The sequence below is a fragment of the Bos javanicus genome, chromosome 13, assembly GCF_032452875.1.
Source record: "Bos javanicus breed banteng chromosome 13, ARS-OSU_banteng_1.0, whole genome shotgun sequence".
NCBI lineage: Eukaryota > Metazoa > Chordata > Mammalia > Artiodactyla > Bovidae > Bos > Bos javanicus.
The window spans coordinates 63966591-63984839 of NC_083880.1; the positions used below are offsets into that span (position 1 = coordinate 63966591).

Consider the following 18249-nt stretch of genomic DNA (forward strand, 5'->3'; position numbering starts at 1 on the left):
AAAATAACTGCATGAATAGTATACATGGTTAATCTGTTAACTCTCTCAGAACCTAGGAAAATGAGAATGAACCCAATACACAATTCCCCTGGGCTATTACATATGGCTTTTAACAGGCATTTAATACATGTCAAATTTTCCAATTAAGATTGTTCTATGCAGGGTAACAGAAACTATATTGAGAATCCAGTTTTACCTTGGACAGGCATAAGACAGTGAGTTAAAAGCTATACTCATTTCCCTTTAGAAAGAAATACTGGTGAAAGCAATGGAGGATTTTTAAGGGTCTTAAATAATGTAACAGCAATTCAACTGCATTTGCTCCAGAAAGTCTGAACTTGGATATGTAAGTGAATACTAAGCCACAAAGATTAAGCTGACCTTTCTGTAAGTAAGATGTTGGTTTGGGTTTGGCCATTCCAGGGATGGTTGAACAAGACAGAAGCTTCACTCCCACTTCTTAGGATTTTAAGGCAGTTGATCTTTCAGTACACGACCTTTGTCCCACCCACTGACTACTCACCACAACTTTATTGAAGTCCTGGATTGCAAAATACAGGGCAATGGCAGTGAGTGCATCAGTGATCTGTCAGAAGAAAGAGAAATAAGAGGAAATGAACCTACTAAGTGTAGGAGTAATGGAATGCCACCAGAGTCTGGAGTTATTGGATGGCGGTAGACTATCTAGTACTAAATTCTTATAATCAGGCAGAAAGTCAACCCTCACTTTGACCACAAAGATAAAGCCTTTTCAGGGAGATCTGACCAGAAAATTCTGAGGATTAGGACCCAGGCTTACATCAAGTTTGGCGTCCCATATCTGTTCTGTAATTGCAAGGTATTTTAGTTTTCTATGAAAGGAGAATAATACCCATTGCTTTGCAGGGCTGACCCAGGTCAAGTGCTTAGTATACAGTATGTCCTCAATAAGCCACAGCCATTATAATTATAAAGGAAGACCTCAGTAGACCTCTTACTTGACCCAGATTTTCAACTCTAGATCAGGCAAGTGTTTCAAACCACTGCACTCAAAACACAGCCCCATTGTCTTAATTTTAAGGTTCTCACCCTGAAAGTCTCATCTGGCCTATGTCCTCTTCACAAAATCCCTTGGCAGAATGCTTAGGAAATTCAGGATGCCCTCTCCACTGGCGCCATGATTAAAGATAATCATAGAATCTTGAAGCTAGAAATTCAAGACTACAAAGTCCAGAAATGAAAATTTTAAAGTAGAATGAATTAGAACTGGTCAGATGTCAGAGACGACTCCTCACACATCCATTATACTATCACAATCTCGTGAATCCACATTTAAAATAGCTTTTTGCTTTTATGTTCTGAGAAATTTCTGAGCTCCTGAAATAGATTTTTTTTCTTAAAAGCAAGAGGATAAAGGATTTTAAAAACACATACATAAAAAAAAACACATACATATTGATTTTATGTAGAAAGTTACTTACCATAAATACCAATTCAGCATAGTCAATCAGAAAATGAAAGAGGTATATTATTAATGGAGTCTGCAGGAGAAAAACAAAGAAATTAAATCTTACTATTGTCAGTTTCCAGAGTAGGGGATAGGAAAGAGGCTATTCTGTCAAGAAAAATCTCTTCTTTGAATAATGTTCTACGCTAGTTTGCCAACATACATATAAGGGAGAATTATTTAGTATCACTTGAATCATTTTGTGCCACTGTACTATCTGCTGAAATGACTAAAGAGAATAAACAAAATCGAGTACATTTTAAATATGCTTCCCTAGTACTACCTGACCTGCCTCTTGAGAAGTCTGTATGCAGGTCAGGAAGCAACAGTTAGAACTGGACATGGGACAACAGACTGGTTCCAAATAGGAAAAGGAGTATGTCAAGGCTGTATATTGTCACCCTGCTTATTTAACTTCTATGCAGAGTACATCATGAGAAATCCTGGGCTGGAGGAAGCACAAGCTGGAATCAAGACTGCCAGGAGAAATATCAATAACCTCAGATATGCAGATGACACCACCCTTATGGCAGAAAGTGAAGAGGAACTAAAAAGCGTCTTGATGAAAGTGAAAGAGGAGAGTGAAAAAGTTGGCTTAAAGCTCAACATTCAGAAAACTAAGATCATGGCATCTGGTCCCATCACTTCATGGTAAATAGATGGGGAAACAGTGGAAACAGTGTCAGACTTTATTTTTCTGGGCTCCAAAATCACTGCAGGTGGTGATTGCAGCCATGAAATTAAAAGACGCTTACTCCTTGGAAGGAAAGTTATGACCAACCTAGACAGCATATTAAAAACCAGAGACATTACTTTGTCAACAAGTTCCATCTAATCAAGGCTATGGTTTTTTCAGTGGTCATGTATGGATGTGAGAGTTGGGACTATAAAGAAAGCTGAGCGCTGAAGAATTGATGCTTTTGAACTGTGGTGTTGGAGAAGGCTCTTGAGAGTCCCTTGGACTGCAAGGAGATCCAACCAGTCCATGCTAAAGGAGATCAGTCCTGGGTGTTCATTGGAAGGACTGATTTTGAAGCTGAAACTCCAATACTTTGGCCACCTGATGCGAAGAGCTGACTCATTTGAAAAGACCCTGATGCTGGGAAAGATTGAGGGCAGGAGGAGAAGGGGACAACAGAGGATGAGATGGTTGGATGGCATCACCGACTCAATGGACATGGGTTTGGGTGGACTCCGGGAGTTGGTGATGGATAGGGAGGCCCGGCGTGCTGCAGTTCATGAGGTCGCAAAGAGTCAGACATGACTGAACTGAAGTGGACTTCACTAATCTCTAAACTTTATACAATTCTTTCTTCAAACTTTTATGGGGATAATCACTTTATCTTTTTCTAATGATACCCAGATCACTGATATTAGATCTTCTGCCTTCCTAACATGGCCAACCCTCCAACAACATGGGGGTTAGTAGTACTGGCTCCCATGCAGTAAAAAAATCTGAGTATAATTTTATAGTTGGCCCTCCATACCTATGGTTCTCCAGCCTCAAATTTAACCAACCTCAGATTGTGCAGTACTGCAGTACATATTTATTAGAAAAAAAAAATCTGTATATAAGTGAACCTACCTATGCAGCTCAAACTTATGTTGTTCAAGGGTCAAAGCAATCAATTTTCCTTTGGGTATGGCTTTAGCTGTATCATACAAATTTTGATATGTTGTTTTATCACCTTCAGTTTAAAATACTCAAATTTCCGCTGAGATTTTTTTCTTTGAGACTAAAGTGTATAGTGTTTAATTTCCAATTATTTTAAACTTTCCTTTTTATATTTTTGTAATGTATTTATTATTATAGTCATAGAAAATACTATGTATTTTCAATGATTTCAATCACTTAAAATGTGTTGTGACTTGCTTTGTGTTCCATCATATGGTCAATTTTATAAGTGTTCCACACACAATTGAAAAGAATGTGCATATTAACATTTTTTGGTGTGACATTTTATGGATGACATCTAGGTTGTTTGTTAAGCATTTGTTCAAATCTACTATGATTTTCTGGTCTGTTTGTTATATCAGAGACTGAGACACATATGTTAAAATATCCCTCTATGACTGTGGGTTTGTCTATTTTTTCTTTTAGTCATGTCACTTTTATAGATTTTGAAGCTATGTAGTTAGATGAATTTAAGTGTAGAATTACTGTATCATCTGGGTGTTGATCAATTATTAAAAATAATTCTCTTTGCCTCTAACAATGTTTTTTTGTCTTAAAATGTTCTACCAGGTTCCACTCTGGGCAGGTTGTTTGCCCTCTGAGCGTTAGTTTCTAGTTTCTTCAGCCATAAAACACATATAGTGACCTATTTCACATGGTTCTTGGGAGAATTAACTGGTAACGTTCACAAAGTACTCAGCATAGTGCCTAGCACACAGTAAATCTCAATATGTTAGCTACCTGAGATCAACTTTTTACCTCCTTTTGAAAATAGGGGCCTCAGCCTTGCCTTTCAAAGTTCTCAAAGAATTAAACTTTTACAACTATCTACTAATGGATTCTTTTTCGCATTTATCTTTGTCTGTAAGAGGTAGCAACTTGATATTTATACTACCAATAGCCTACTTTTGAAATGTTTTGATGCTTCAGATAGTTTAGAATGGCACTAAATAGAACAGAACAAACTGTTCTCAAAAAGTCTATTAGCACGGGGGCTTGTTTCCTCAATGAACTAACAAGTACATAGCAGTTAGTTTAACTGCATAGTCCAACTCCCCTCCCCCATTCTCACTTATAGCCAACATTTCTTATTTCACTGAGAAAAGAGAAGCAATTACATGAGAACCACCTTATTTTCCCACTACCCAGTTGATCAATTTCCTCTATCTATACTTATACTCTCTACTTTTCTTATATTAACAATGGAGAAAGTTCCATTCTTCCTATTTAAAACCAAATCCTTCACCTGTCAACTGGATCCCATTCCTTCTGACCTCCTCAAAAGACACTGCTCATTTGATCTTTCTTACATTCTCAACTTCGTATCCACAGAATTCTTCCCATCAGCATTCAATATGCAGATCTTCATATTTTAAAAATCTTCACTAGACATCTCTATCCAGCTTCCATACCATTTCTCTGCCCTCCTTTAGACTGAAACTCCTCAAAAAGGTTGTCTCTACTGTGTCTTTCCATCTTTCCCTCAATGTATGTCAGTAAGTCGCTTGTCCCTATACTCCACTGAAATTATTGCTGCCAAAGATCTCAATTTTGGCAAATTAATCATCAATTTTTAGTCTAAATTTTCTCAACCTTGAAATAGCATTTGACATCGTTTTTGTTGTTGTTTAGTAGCTAAGTCATGTCCAACTCTTTGCTACTCCATGGACTGTAGCCCAGTAGGCCCCTCTGTCCATGGGATTTTGCAGGAAAGATACTGGAGTGGTTTGCCATTTCCTTCTCCAGGGGATCATTCCCAACCCAGGGATCAAACCCACGTCTCCTGCTTGGCAGGCAGATTCTATACCACTGAGCCACCTAGTAAGTTCTGACATAGTTTTTACTCCTTCCTTAAAGCATTTAGCTTCCATGAACTACATTCTCTTGATTTTCCACCCTTTCAGCTCTATTTGCTAGTACCTCTTTCCCTTCCCAACCTTGATGTACTGGATAGCTCCAGGTCCTCTAATTCTTCTTTATGTAAATTCACTCTCTAGATATCTGTTATCTATTTCTGTGTAACAAATTATCCAAAAACTTAATAGCTTAAAACAGTACACATTTATTACCTCACACAGTGCCTAAGAGTCAGGAATCCAGGAATGGCTTAACTGGGTGGTTCTGGCACAGAGTCTCTCGTGAGATTGAAGCCAAGCTGTCAGCTAGGGCTGCAGTATCTAAAAGAGCTTAAGTATCTGCTCCAAGCTTACTCATATGGGTGTTGACAACAAGATTCAGTTCCACAACACAAAGGCTTCCTTAAGGTTGGTCATGACACGGCTTCCCCCAGAGAAAGTCTACAATGGAAGCTGTTAACTGGGGAGATCATACCCCAAAATCACAAGGCCACTGCTACCTCCCTGAAATCCTGGATTGAGACCCTCACCTCCAGGTTGGCTACTCTACCTGAGAATCCACCTGCTCTGACTGGGCTTACTACAAGACCAATGTGAAGGCTGGCGTGGCAGATGACTTTGGAAAGAAGTTTAATTCCTTACAGGTTCCCATGTCACAGCATAAATATACTATCCAGTTGGAGGCTAAAGAAAAAGATGCAAATACTGTTCTGAGTTGTTTCTCTCAAAGGCCAGGACTAAGGAATAGGAGACAGCTGGAGAAGATGATGAACACGGTTCCATTTGATCAGTAACCATTAAGAATGTGAATGAAGTTTTTCCAGAAACCAAATTAGACAAGAAGTAGCCCAATTTATCTTATACAGGAGGAAGCTCAGGTGCTCATCTTACAAACACTGGACATTAAAAACAAACAAAAAATTAAATAAAACAACTTTATTAAAAGATAGATAAAGACGAGGGGTAAAGGAGGAGAGAAATAGGTGAGGGAGATTAAGAAGCACAAACTTTCAGTTGAAAAATAAATGAGTCACAGGTCTGAAATGTACAGCATGGGGAACATGATTAGTAATCATGTAATGTGGTATTGGAGAAGACTCCCGAGAGTACCTTGGAGATCAAACCAGTCAATCCTAAAGGAAATTAGTCCTGAATATTCATTGGAAGGACTGATGCTGAAGCTGAAGCTCCAATACTTTGACCACCTGATGCAAAGAACTGACTCAATGGAAAAAGACCCTGATGCTGGGAAAGATCGAAAGCAGGAGAAGGGGACGACAGAGGATAAGATGGTTGGATGGCACCACCGACTCAATGGTACATAAGCCTGAGCAAGCTCCAGGAGCTGGTGATGGACAGGGAAGCCTGGCGTGCTGCAATCCATGAGGTCACAAAGAGTCAGACACAACTAAGTGACTGAACTGAACTGAATCTCCTTGTATATTGATAAATGACAACTAGACTTATGGTGAGCACTTAAAAATGTATACAAATATGTAGTCACTATGTCATACACTGGGAACTAACACAGTGTTGCACGTAAAATATACTTCAAAAAGAAAAGAGAGATCAGAGTAGGAGGGAAAACTGGATAAAGATAGTCAAAAGGTACAAATTTTCAGTTATAAAATAAATAAGTTCTATCTAAGGATGTAATGTACAATAAACGATAAATATAGGTAGCACTTCTATAGTTATAAATGAAAGTTGTTAAGAGAGTAAATCCTAAGAGTTTGCATCACAAGGGAAAAACCATTTCTATTTCATTAATGTATCTACTGTGGTCATCATTTCATGATGGATAAAAGTTAAATCATTATGCTGTATAAAACTTACACAGTGTTGTATGTCAATTACATCTCAATAAAAGTGGAAAAGAAAAGATACCAAGACAGATAGGGAGATATAGAGATTGAAAGAAAATCCAAACTCCTAACCATGTCTACAAAAAGTCCTGTATCATCAGGCCCCTAATTTCTTACAACTTATCTCTATTATTCTCCTTTGCTCATTCTGCCTTAGCAACACTGATCATCTTTCTGCAACTCACAAATGCCAAACTCATTCCCAAATCAGGGCCATCATATGGCTTGCTTGATTCATTTAGATCTCTTATTCGAATTTCACTTCCTCAAGTGCCTTCCCTGAACACACTAAAATAGTCATATATATGACCACCACTCTTTATCCTTTTGCTGCTGCTGCTGCTGCTAAGTCGCTTCAGTTGTGTCCGACTCTGTGCGATCCTGTAGATGGCAGCCCACCAGGCTCCCCGTCCCTGGGATTCTCCAGGCAAGAACACTGGAGTGGGTTGCCATTTCCTTCTCCAATGAATGAAAGTGAAAAGTGAAAGTGAAGTCACTCAGTCGTGCCCAACTCTTAGCAACCCCATGGACTGCAGCCTACCAGGCTCCTCCATCCATGGGATTTTCCAGGCAAGAGTACTGGAGTGGGGTGCCATTGCCTTCTCCGCTTTATCCTTTTACTCAGCTTTATTTTTCTATATATACTTACCATTTAACTACCACATCAAACTTAACATCAAACTACCGCACAATTGCACTCATCTCACATGCTAGTAAAGTAATGCTTAAAATTCTCCAAGCCAGGCTTTGGCAATATGTGAACTATGAACTTCCAGAGGTTCAAACTTGTTTTAGAAAAGGCAGAGGAACCAGAGATCAAATTGCCAACGTCCTCTGGATCATCGAAAAAGCAAGAGTTCCAGAAAAATATATATTTCTGCTTTATTGACTATGCCAAAGCCTTTGACTGTGTGGATCACAATCAACTGTGGAAAATTCTGAAAGAGATGGGAATACTAGACCACCTGACCTGCCTCTTGAGAAACCTATATGCAGGTCAGGAAGCAACAGTTAGGACTGGACATGGGACAACAGACTGGTTCCAAATAGGAAAAGGAGTACATCAAGGATGTATATTGTCACCCTGCTTATTTAACTTCTATGCAGAGTACATCATGAGAAACGCTGGGCTGGAGGAAGCACAAGCTGGAATCAAGATTGCTGGGAGAAATACCAATAACCTCAGATATGCAGATGATATCACCCTTATGGCAGAAAGCGAAGAAAAACTAAAGAGCGTCTTGACGAAAGTGAAAGAGGAGAGTGAAAAAGTTGGCTTAAAGCTCAACATTCAGAAAACTAAGATCATGGCATCTGGTCCCATCACTTCATGGCAAATAGATGGGGAAACAGTGGAAACAACAGCTGACTTTATTTTTCTGGGTTCCAAAATCACTGCAGATGGTGACTGCTGCCATGAAATTAAAAGACGCTTACTCCTTATAAGGAAAGTTATGACCAACCTAGACAGCATATTCAAAAGCAGAGACATTACTTTGCCAACAAAGGTCCATCTAGTCAAGGTTATAGTTTTTCTAGTGGTCATGTATGGATGTGAGAGTTGGACTATAAAGAAAGCTGAGCGCCGAAGAATTGATGCTTTTGAACAGTGGTGTTGGAGAAGACTCTTGAGAGTTCCTTGGACTGCAAGGAGATCCAACCAGTCCATCCTAAAGATCAGTCCTGGGTGTTCATTGGAAGGACTGATGTTGAAGCTGAAACTCCAATACTTTGGCCACCTGATGCGAAGAGCTGACTGATTTGAAAAGACCCTGATGCTGGGAAAGACTGAGGGCAGGAGGAGAAGGGGACAACAGAGGATGAGATGGTTGGATGGCATCACCGACTCAATGGACATGGGTTTGGGTAGACTCCGGGAGTTGGTGATGGACAGGGAGACCTGGGGTAGCAAAGAGTCGGACACAACTGAGTGACTGAACTGAAGCGAACTGAACTTACCATTAAAGTGAAATCACATTTTAAAAAATTTAGCTTTATGGAGGTATGCTGCTGCTGCTGCTAAGTGGCTTCAGTCGTGTCCGACTCTGTGTGACCCCATAGACGGCAGCCCACCAGGCTCCCCCATCCCTGGGATTCTCCAGGCAGGAACACTGGAGTGGGTTGCCATTTCCTTCTCCAATGAATGAAAGTGAAAAGTGACAGTGAAGTTGCTCAGTCGTGTCCGACTCTTAGCGACCCCATGGACTGCAACCTACCAGGCTCCTCCATCCATGGGATTTTCCAGGCAAGAGTACTGGAGTGGGGTGCCATTGCCTTCTCCGTTATGGAGGTATAGTTGGTATAAAAAAGATATACAACTTGACATGTTCTGACCTATGTATACACCCATGAAAGCATTACCACAATCAAGATGGTGAACATATCTACCATTCCCAAATGTTCACCTATTTTACTGTTCATTCCAAAGGACCAACTGTATTTCTATGCCTTTCCATACTTTCTGTTTTCTGTTTCATTTGTTTCCATTCAGGTAGTTATTATTCCTTTTATTCTGCTTACTTTTGAGTTATCTTCTTTTTCTAGTTTCTTAAGATAGAAACTGAGGTCAATGATTTGAGACTTTCTTCTTTTTTAATATAGGCATTTTACATCATAAATTTCCCACATATTTTGATAGGCTGCGTTTTCATTTTCATTCATTCAAAATACTAATTTCCCTTCTGATTTCTTCTTTGATCATGGGTTATTGAGGAATATGTTACTTAGCTTGCAAATACTCGGGGATTTTCCAGGTATCTTTCTGGTATTAATTTTTCATTTGATTCCATTGTGGTCAGAGAATATACTTTGTATGACGTCAATCCTTTTATTAAATTTATTGAGCCTGTTTTATTTCTCAGAATATGATCTATCTTGCAAATACACACTTGAAGGGATTATGTATTTTGCTGTTACTGGATGGAATGTTCTGTAAATGTCAATGAAGTCAAAATGGTTGGTGTATTGTTCAAGTTTTCTCTATCCTTGTTGACTCTGTCTGCTTGTTCTATCAATCATTTACAGAGCGATACTGAAATCTCAGATTATAACTGGAGATCTGTCGATTTCTCCTTGCAGTTCTATCCATCTTCATGTACTCTGAAACTCTATTAGGTGCATAAGCATCAGGACTGTTATGTCTTCTTGATAAACTGACCCTTTCATCATGATGAAATTATTTTCTTTATCCTTGGCAATATTCTTTGCTCTTTTTACTAACTTATTGTCTGTTTCTCTCAAAAATATGAGAATAATAATGCCAAGGACTGTGTCTTGTTTTATACCCCTAGCATCTAGCAGGGTCGCTGGCATTTGGTGTGTACTTAATAACTCTTTGTTAAAGGAAAGAGAGAAGGGAAGAAGGGGTTGGAATACATATGCAGATACAGAGCGAGGCACTAGGAATAAGTGATCAAAAGATGCCAGAACACGTTCTAAGCAGCACATATCATAATGGGTAAAACAAGTACAGAGGCAGTTTCAAGAGTATGATACGAGTCATGAAAAGGATAAGCACAAGATGCTTTGAAAGATACAGGAGAAACACCTAACTTAGTCTAAGGTGATGAGGGATGGCTTCCTGGAGGAGGCAAAACCTAAGCTAGTATCTGAACAGCAGGGTCAACCACAAAAAGAGAGAAGAATGGCCCTCTATAAAAAGACAACAGCACGAACAAAGACATAGGCAAGAGAGAATATGGTACTGAAGCATAATAAAACCATGTCAGAACTCTGTCAGGGGTTCCTATTCTGTAGAAAACATACTGCCTAAGGCACACAGCACACTGAGGTCTCCTGGCTACTAGGCTATGTTTGTATATTTCTGTTCCCAATTTCTGAATTGTGTGCTCATAGTCTCATAGAGACTTCCCTGGTGGCTCAGATGGTAAAAGCGTCTGCCTACAATGTGGGAGACCGGGGTTCAATCCCTGGGTCGGGAAGTTCCCTTGGAGAAGGAAATGGCAACCCACTCTAGTATTCTTGCCTGGAAAATCCCATGGACGGAGGAGTTTCGTAGGCTACAGTCCATGGGGTCCCAAAGAGTGGGACACGACTGAGCGACCTCACTTTCACTTTCAAAGAGTCTCAAATTTTTCCTAACCTGTTTCTGCTAGCAGTTCTTGTTATTGTGGTTCAATTAGACAGTAATACAAAGATAACGAAGTATGAATACAAAAGAGTTGTTATCTCCATGAGAACCAAGTTGAATGCTTTAAAAAGACTAGATAGGAGAACCAAAAAAACTGTTCTCAAAGTAGGTATGAGGGAGATAGTTGTAAAAATTAAGGGCTAAATTGCCTAATTAGAAGACGTCTAAATGATAAAGCCAATAAAAAAGGTCTGGGGCTTTCCTGGTGGCTCAGTGGTAAGGAATTTGCCTGCCAATGCAAGGACATGGGTTCAATCTCTGGTCCTAGAAGATCACATGCTGCAGGGCAACTAAGCCTGTGCACTACAACTAAAGGGCCTGTGCTCTAGAGCCCAGGAGCCACAACTACTGGGCCCAGGTGCTATAACTACTGAAGCCCTCGGGCCTACAGCCCATGCTCCACAGCAAAAGAAGCCATCACGATGAGAAGCCCGAGTACTACAACCAAGAGTAGCCCCTGCTTGCCAAGACAGAAAGCCCACGCAACAGTGAAGACCCAGCAGAGCCAAACATTAAATTAAAAAAAAAAAAATGGGGAGGAAGAAGTGGAAAGACATGTGGTTGAGGGAGTGAGCAGGACCCACAGGGCTTTGTATGCACCCTAAGGTGCTTGGATTTTATCCTGAAATCAGTGCCAAGCAGGACAGTGACAAAATCAGATTCACATTTCAGGAAGATGGCTCTGATTACAGGATAAAATAAAAAGGAGCAAGACTGAATGCAGAAGGACTTGTCAGGAAGCTGTTGTAGTAACCCAAATAAGAGATGATAGTGACCTAAGAGTGATTTTACTATTCTTAAGAACAAACTTTATGGGTTAAATGGCTTTGGTGGGCTTTCTAAGAAACCAACACTGCTGACACAGTTTTCACAGGAAAGCATGTTCCAAAGAACAAATTACATGCCAATTAGCATATAACCTATTCGTGAACTACGAACTGTTTACAACTTATCTGCCAACAAAAATGGTAACTTCCACAGAAGTCTCATCTGCTTCCCCAAATTACAATCTAAATCTGGATCATTTCCACTGCAATTGTGAAACCCTCTTCTTAAGCAGAAGACATCTAAAAAAAGGGGCTGTTTCTAAATATGATTTTCAAAAATAGATCTTTTTAAATGTTTGTACAAAACAGAGGTTAGGTTTGGCATCTGTGACTATAAACTACTCTTAGTACCCAGAAAAGAAAGCAAAAACACTTACTTCATGAAATACTGCTCCAGAATAAGGAGACACTCCCAAGTCCAACAGTGAGAGGCCTTCAACCACTGAAAAGTAAGACATCCAAGTTCACTCTTACTTTAGAGACATATGCAGACTGGCCATAAACCAAAGTGCTAGATAACTCCCAAGAACAAGAAGGGCTTCCCAATTTGTCTAACCCCCTTTTACCTCACTCCCAGCAAGTGATTTTAAGTCTTGATTTCAGATGATGGTGAACCTTCTTCCCTACAGAGCAACTCTTTTCATTGTGGGGCAACACTCATTATGAAAAAATTTTATATTAAACCTTAACATTCCTTCAATCTTCTTCTAACTTCCACCCATGCTAAAAAGGGTTTTGTTTGCAAATTCCCTGGTGGTCCGGTGGTATGGACTTGGCACTTTCCTGCCAGAGGCCCAGGTTCAATCCCTGGGCAGAAAACTAAGATTCTGCAAGCCCCTGCCAAATAAATAAATAATAACAAGTGTTTCACTTCTACATATTCTGCTCCATTGCAAAAAACAGCCAAATAACAAATTAGAAGCTGTGAGAAATGTGGAATAGGAAAATGGGCAGTTGTTCTCATATGCTGACTGTTTGAGTGACATTTGTTATTAACTTTTCTACAAGCAACATGTATTTTCAAGTGTGTGCCTCTTGATCCAGAAACGACTGTTCTTAGGGTAGTTTATCGGGGGAAATAACTGGACAAGTGCCCAGAGAAATATGTTCCTTATTATGCTCAGAGTACTAAAATATTAAAAAAAAATTAATATTTCATTAATGTTTCATTAATGGATATGTATGTAAATGAATTAAGAAGTGTATACATATATGTAGGCTTCCCTGGTGGCTCAGACGGTAAAGCGTCTGCCCACAGTGCAGGAGATCTGGGTTCGATTCCTAAGTCAGGAATATCCCCTGGAAAAGGAAATGGCAATCCACTCCAGCACTCTTGCCTGGAAAATCCCATGGATGGAGGAGCCTAATAGGCTACAGTCCATGGGATCACAAAAAGTCAGACACGACTGAGCGACTTCGCTCTCTCCTTTCCTTTCCTTTATACATATATGTATGGGTGGATAGAGAAAAGCACTTTATAGTTAGAAATCATACTTCACTATTAATAATTGAATAAATAAACAGGTAAAAGAGAAAAGAAAACTCTTCCTTATAGAGAAGTGTAAATGTCAAATGTAGAGGAAAGATGAAAATAGATAATCACCATTTGGCAGATCCCACAGTAATAATCATGAAAGGCAAGTGTCAATAATGGATACTAAAAATTAGTGGGTAAAAATATGACTGGAAACAGTATTTGCAAGGAGAAAAATAAAAACTTATGTGGGTAAACCTGGCATTCACTATCTTTCTCAAGTGACCTACCTTAATATCACCAGTAATATGCTGACCAGTTAACATTATCAATATCAAGTTCCTCCTGACATGATTCATAATGATGGAGATAAAAAAACTTCTGTGGTGTTTATGCCAAAAATGTGGTTCTTACCCAAAAAACCATAACTTCAATCTCATCATGAGGAAACATCAAGAAAACCTAAACTGAGAGACAAAATAACTGACTGACTCACTGGAAAAGACTCTGATCCTAGGAAAGATTGAAGGCAGGAGGAGAAGGGGGTGACAGAGGACAAGATGACTGGATGGCATCACTGACTCAATGGACATGAGTTTGAGCAAGCTCCAGGTGATGGTGAAGGACAGGGAAGCCTGGCCTGCTATAGTCCATGGGGTTGCAAAGAGTCAGACACAACTGAGTGACTGAACAACATGAAGGAGGAAGCATCCCAGATAGGAAGAGACTAAGGATAGACAACGATTAAATGCAATATGGGATCATGATGGGATCTTGGACCAGAGAAAGGACATCTGTGGAACAACTGGTAAAAATTCTGTAGGTTAGTTAATGGTATTGTATCAATGTTAATTTTCTGGTTTAGGTCATTGTACTATGATTATGTAGGATATTAGCAGGACAAGAAGCTGGGTAAAGGGTGGTAGTGGTGATTCAGTTGCTAAGTCATGTCTGACTGTTGTGACCCCATAGACTGTAGCTTGCCAGGCTCCTCAGTCCATGGGATTTTCCAGGCAAGAATGGAGTACACTGCCATTTCCTTCTCCAGGGGATCTTCCTGACCCAGGAATCGAATCTGGGTCTCCTGCATTGCAGGTGGATTCCTTACCATCTGAGTCAACAGGGAAGCTATGGGATAATATTAAAACTCTAGCATTTAAAGTTTGAGAACATAAAAGGGGACTTCTGTGGTGCTGTTCTGTTTGTTGATCTGGGTGCTGCCTACATGGATGTAGACAGTTTGTAAAAAATTTCTTGAGCTCTAAGTTTATTATACTTTAGGAAGAAAGTTTTTTAGAAAAATCTTCAAACTCTGGCCCTAACCTCACCCCCATCCCATTACTCACCTACTTTGGATATGTTCACTTCCTTCAACATTTCTTGATCCTGTTTATCTTCTACCTGGAACTTCCCTTTCTCTAATCTCCCTTTCCAAACTCTGCTTCCTTCAAGAGTTAGCTCAAATTCCATAGCCTTAAGAAACTGGAAAAGGAGGGGATGCTTTCTTCAAGATCAGAACTCCAAGGAAGGAACTGGATGTACACAGGAAGTACACTTTCCACAAATGCTTATAATTATCTATTTCTCCCATTAGCCTGTGGATCCTTTGGCCCAAATTCTGTCCCTTTAATATAAAACACTGTTCTATGAAGAACTGCAAGACCTAGGAAGACACAGTAGGAAAAACTGCACTGCAAGTCCCAGACGGAGAACAGGCTTCTAAGCACACTCACTCACACCCTTTCCTCGCTTAGGCAGGACTGGTCCCCGCACTGGGCTCCCCTCACAGCCACCCCACACCCCAGGGAGCATCATGTGCGAATCTCCCGCCAAATCCCACTCCAGCCAGCATGCACTTCCCTCATCCTGACCCTTCCTCAGATCACGCCTCTCAGCGCAAAACCCGTGTGGGACACACCCCCTCAGATCCCCACCCCGCAGGTGACCGGCCTGTAGGGCCCCAACCTCACCATTGCCCCACGCTCCCTCCTCCCAGCAGCCCCGCTCTCCCGCCTTCTCTAAGTACGCTTGAGTGGGTCAGTTCCCTCAGAATCGAGCTTGCGGCCAATGCCCCCCGCCTTCCATTCACAGAGGCCAGGAGCGCACAGGCGGGACCTGACCGCCTACTCGAGCCGGTGGCCTCACCTCTCTTCCAAGAGCTCAGTGGGGACACCACCTCCACCCGCTCCGAGATGAACTCGGCCAGACTGGAGCGGAACAAGGCCGCCCGCACGGTCACGGCCACCACCAGTACCAAGGCCAAGGGAGCCGCCATGATAGCTGGGGCGGGCGCGCAGGCGGGGAGGGAAAGGCGAGTCGGAAGAGCCTGGACCTGCGTACCGCCCCCTGTAGTTCCGCGGACCGGCGCACCTCGCTACTATCGTCGGAGCGGCCAGACTGGGGACTACCACTCCCAGGAGGCCTTGCGGCGAAATGGGGCCGGGACGACGGCAAGCAGGGCGTCTCAACCTCGCCTCAAAGGGTTGGGCGACGTCTCAGACGGCAGTAGGTGAACTGTAAATCACCCAGAGAACGAAATGCTCCTGAAAGAAGAAAGGTGAAGGCAATTGTCGTCCTAGGATTGTGAACGAGATTTAAAAGACGTTTGTTTCACTCATGTCTATGTTTTAAATGCTTCAGTTCAGTTCAGTCGCTCAGTCGTGTCCGACTATTTGCTTTAGAGTCCCTTGGACTGCAAGGAGATCCAACCAGTCCATTCTGAAGGAGATCAGCCCTGGAATTTCTTTGGAAGGAATGATGCTAAAGCTGAAACTCCAGTACTTTGGCCACCTCATGCGAAGAGCTGACTCATTGGAAAAGACTCTGATGCTGGGAGGGATTGGGGGCAGGAGGAGAAGGTGACGACAGAGGATGAGATGGCTGGATGGCATCACTGACTCGATAGACGTGAGTCTGGGTGAACTCCGGGAGTTGGTGATGGACAGGGAGGCCTGGCGTGCTGCGATTCATGGGGTTGCAAAGAGTCAGACACGACTGAGCGACTGAACTGAACTGAACTGAATTGCAGCAAGCCAGGCCTCCCTCACCATCACTAACTCCTGGAATTTACTCAAAATCATGTCCATGGAGTCGGTAATACCATCCAACCATCTCATCCTCTGACATCCCCTTCTCCCGCCTTCAGTCTTTCCCAGCATCAGGGTCTTTTCCAGCATCAGGGTCTTTTCCAATTAGTCAGTTCTTCACATCAGGTAGCCAAGCTTCAGCATCAGTCCTTCCAATGACTATTCAGGACTGATTTCCTTTAGGATGGACTGGTTGGATCTCCTTGCAGTCCAAGGGACTCTCAAGAGTCTTCTCCAGCACCACAGTTAGAAGGCATTAATTCTTTGGTACTCAACCTTTTTTATTGTCCAGATCTCTCACCCCTACATGACTACTGGAAAAACCATAGCTTTGACTACACGAACCTTAGATGTCAAAGTGAAGCCTCTGCTTTTTAATATACTATCTAAGTTTGTCATAGCTTTTCTTTCAAGGAGCAAGCATCTTTTAATTTTATGGATGCATTCACCATCTGCAGTTATTTTGGAGCCCAAGAAAACAAAATCTATTGTTATTTCCCCTTTCCCCACATCTATTTGCCATGAAGTAATGGGTCCAGATGCCATGATCTTAGTTTTCTGAATGCTGAGTTTAAACCAGCTTTTTCACTCTTCTCTTTCACCCGCATCAAGAGGCTCTTTAGTTCTTCTTCACTTTCTGCCATTAGAGTGGTGTCATTCTGCATACGTGAGGTTGTTGATATCTCTCCCAGCAATTTTGATTCCAGCTTGTGATTCATCCAGCTCAGCATTTCATATGATGTATTTTGCATATAAGTTAGAGAAGCAGGGTGGCGACATACAGCCTTGACATATTGCTTTTTCAATTTTGAACCAGTCTGTTGTTCCATGTCCAGTTTTGATTGTTGCTTCTTTACCTGCATACAGGTTTATTAGGAGACAAGTAAGGTGATCTGGTATTCCCATCCCTTTAAGAATTTTCCATGTGCATGCTAATTCGCTTCAGTCATGTCCGACTCTTTGCGGACATGTCCATTGGACATATGGACTGTCCATTCTCCAATGGACTGACTGTCCATTCTCCAGACAGGAATATTGCCAGAATTCTCCAGGCAGGAATACTAGAGTGGATTGCCATTTCCTCCTCCAAGGGACCTTCCCGACCCAAGGATCGAATCCAGATCTGTTATGTCTCCTGCATTGGCAGGTGGGTGTTTTTGTTTTTTGTTTTTTTTTTTTACCACTAACACCACCTGGGAAGCTGTAATCCACAGTTGAAGGCTTTAGTGTAGTCAAAGAAGCAGAAGTAGATGTTTTTCTGGAATTCTCTTGCTTTCTCTATGATCTAACGGATGTTGGCAATTTGATCTCTCATTCCTCTGCCTTTTCTAAATCCACCTTGTACATATGGAAGTTCTCAGTTCACATACTGCTGAAGCCTAGCTTGAAGTATTTTGATCACTACCTTGCTAGTATGTGAAATGAGCATAATTGTATGATAGTTTGAACATTCTTTGGCGTTGCCTTTCTTTGGGATTGGAATAAAAACACCTTTTCCAGTCCTGTGGCCACCGCTGAGTTTTCCAAATTTGCTGAACTATTGAGTGCAGCACTTTAACAGCATCATCCTTTAGGATTTTTAAATAGCTTAGCTATATGACCCATCAATTCAACCCCTAGCTATATGTCCAAGAGAAATGAAATGTATGTCCACAAAGAAACTTGTGCACAAATGTTCATAGTTTATTCATAGCTATTACATATAATAGCCCCAAAGTGGAAACAACCCAATTATCAACCCTGAATATTTTTTTTCCCATGGATACAAAAACAAGATGTGCTACATCTATACAATGGACTATAATTGAGCAAAATAATAATAATAATGAA

At 41.1% G+C, this 18249-nt stretch overlaps 1 protein-coding gene across 2 annotated transcripts in view; it reads right to left on the reverse strand.

Annotated features, from left to right (window-relative positions):
* Positions 1-15651, reverse strand: part of PIGU (phosphatidylinositol glycan anchor biosynthesis class U) — a 90599-nt gene extending 74948 nt beyond the window's left edge. Inside the window, exons 1-5 of one of the 2 annotated variants that reach the window (XM_061437332.1) lie at positions 15479-15566; positions 14680-14815; positions 12237-12301; positions 1461-1520; positions 524-586 (exon numbers count right to left, since the gene is read on the reverse strand). In XM_061437332.1, coding sequence (XP_061293316.1) covers positions 524-586; positions 1461-1520; positions 12237-12301; positions 14680-14803 — 312 coding nt within the window. In that variant the 5' untranslated portion in view covers positions 14804-14815; positions 15479-15566. Of the gene's footprint in view, positions 1-523; positions 587-1460; positions 1521-12236; positions 12302-14679; positions 14816-15478 lie in introns of both variants that reach the window. The other variant, XM_061437331.1, reaches the window with a different exon arrangement.
* Positions 15652-18249: the final 2598 nt, after the last annotated feature.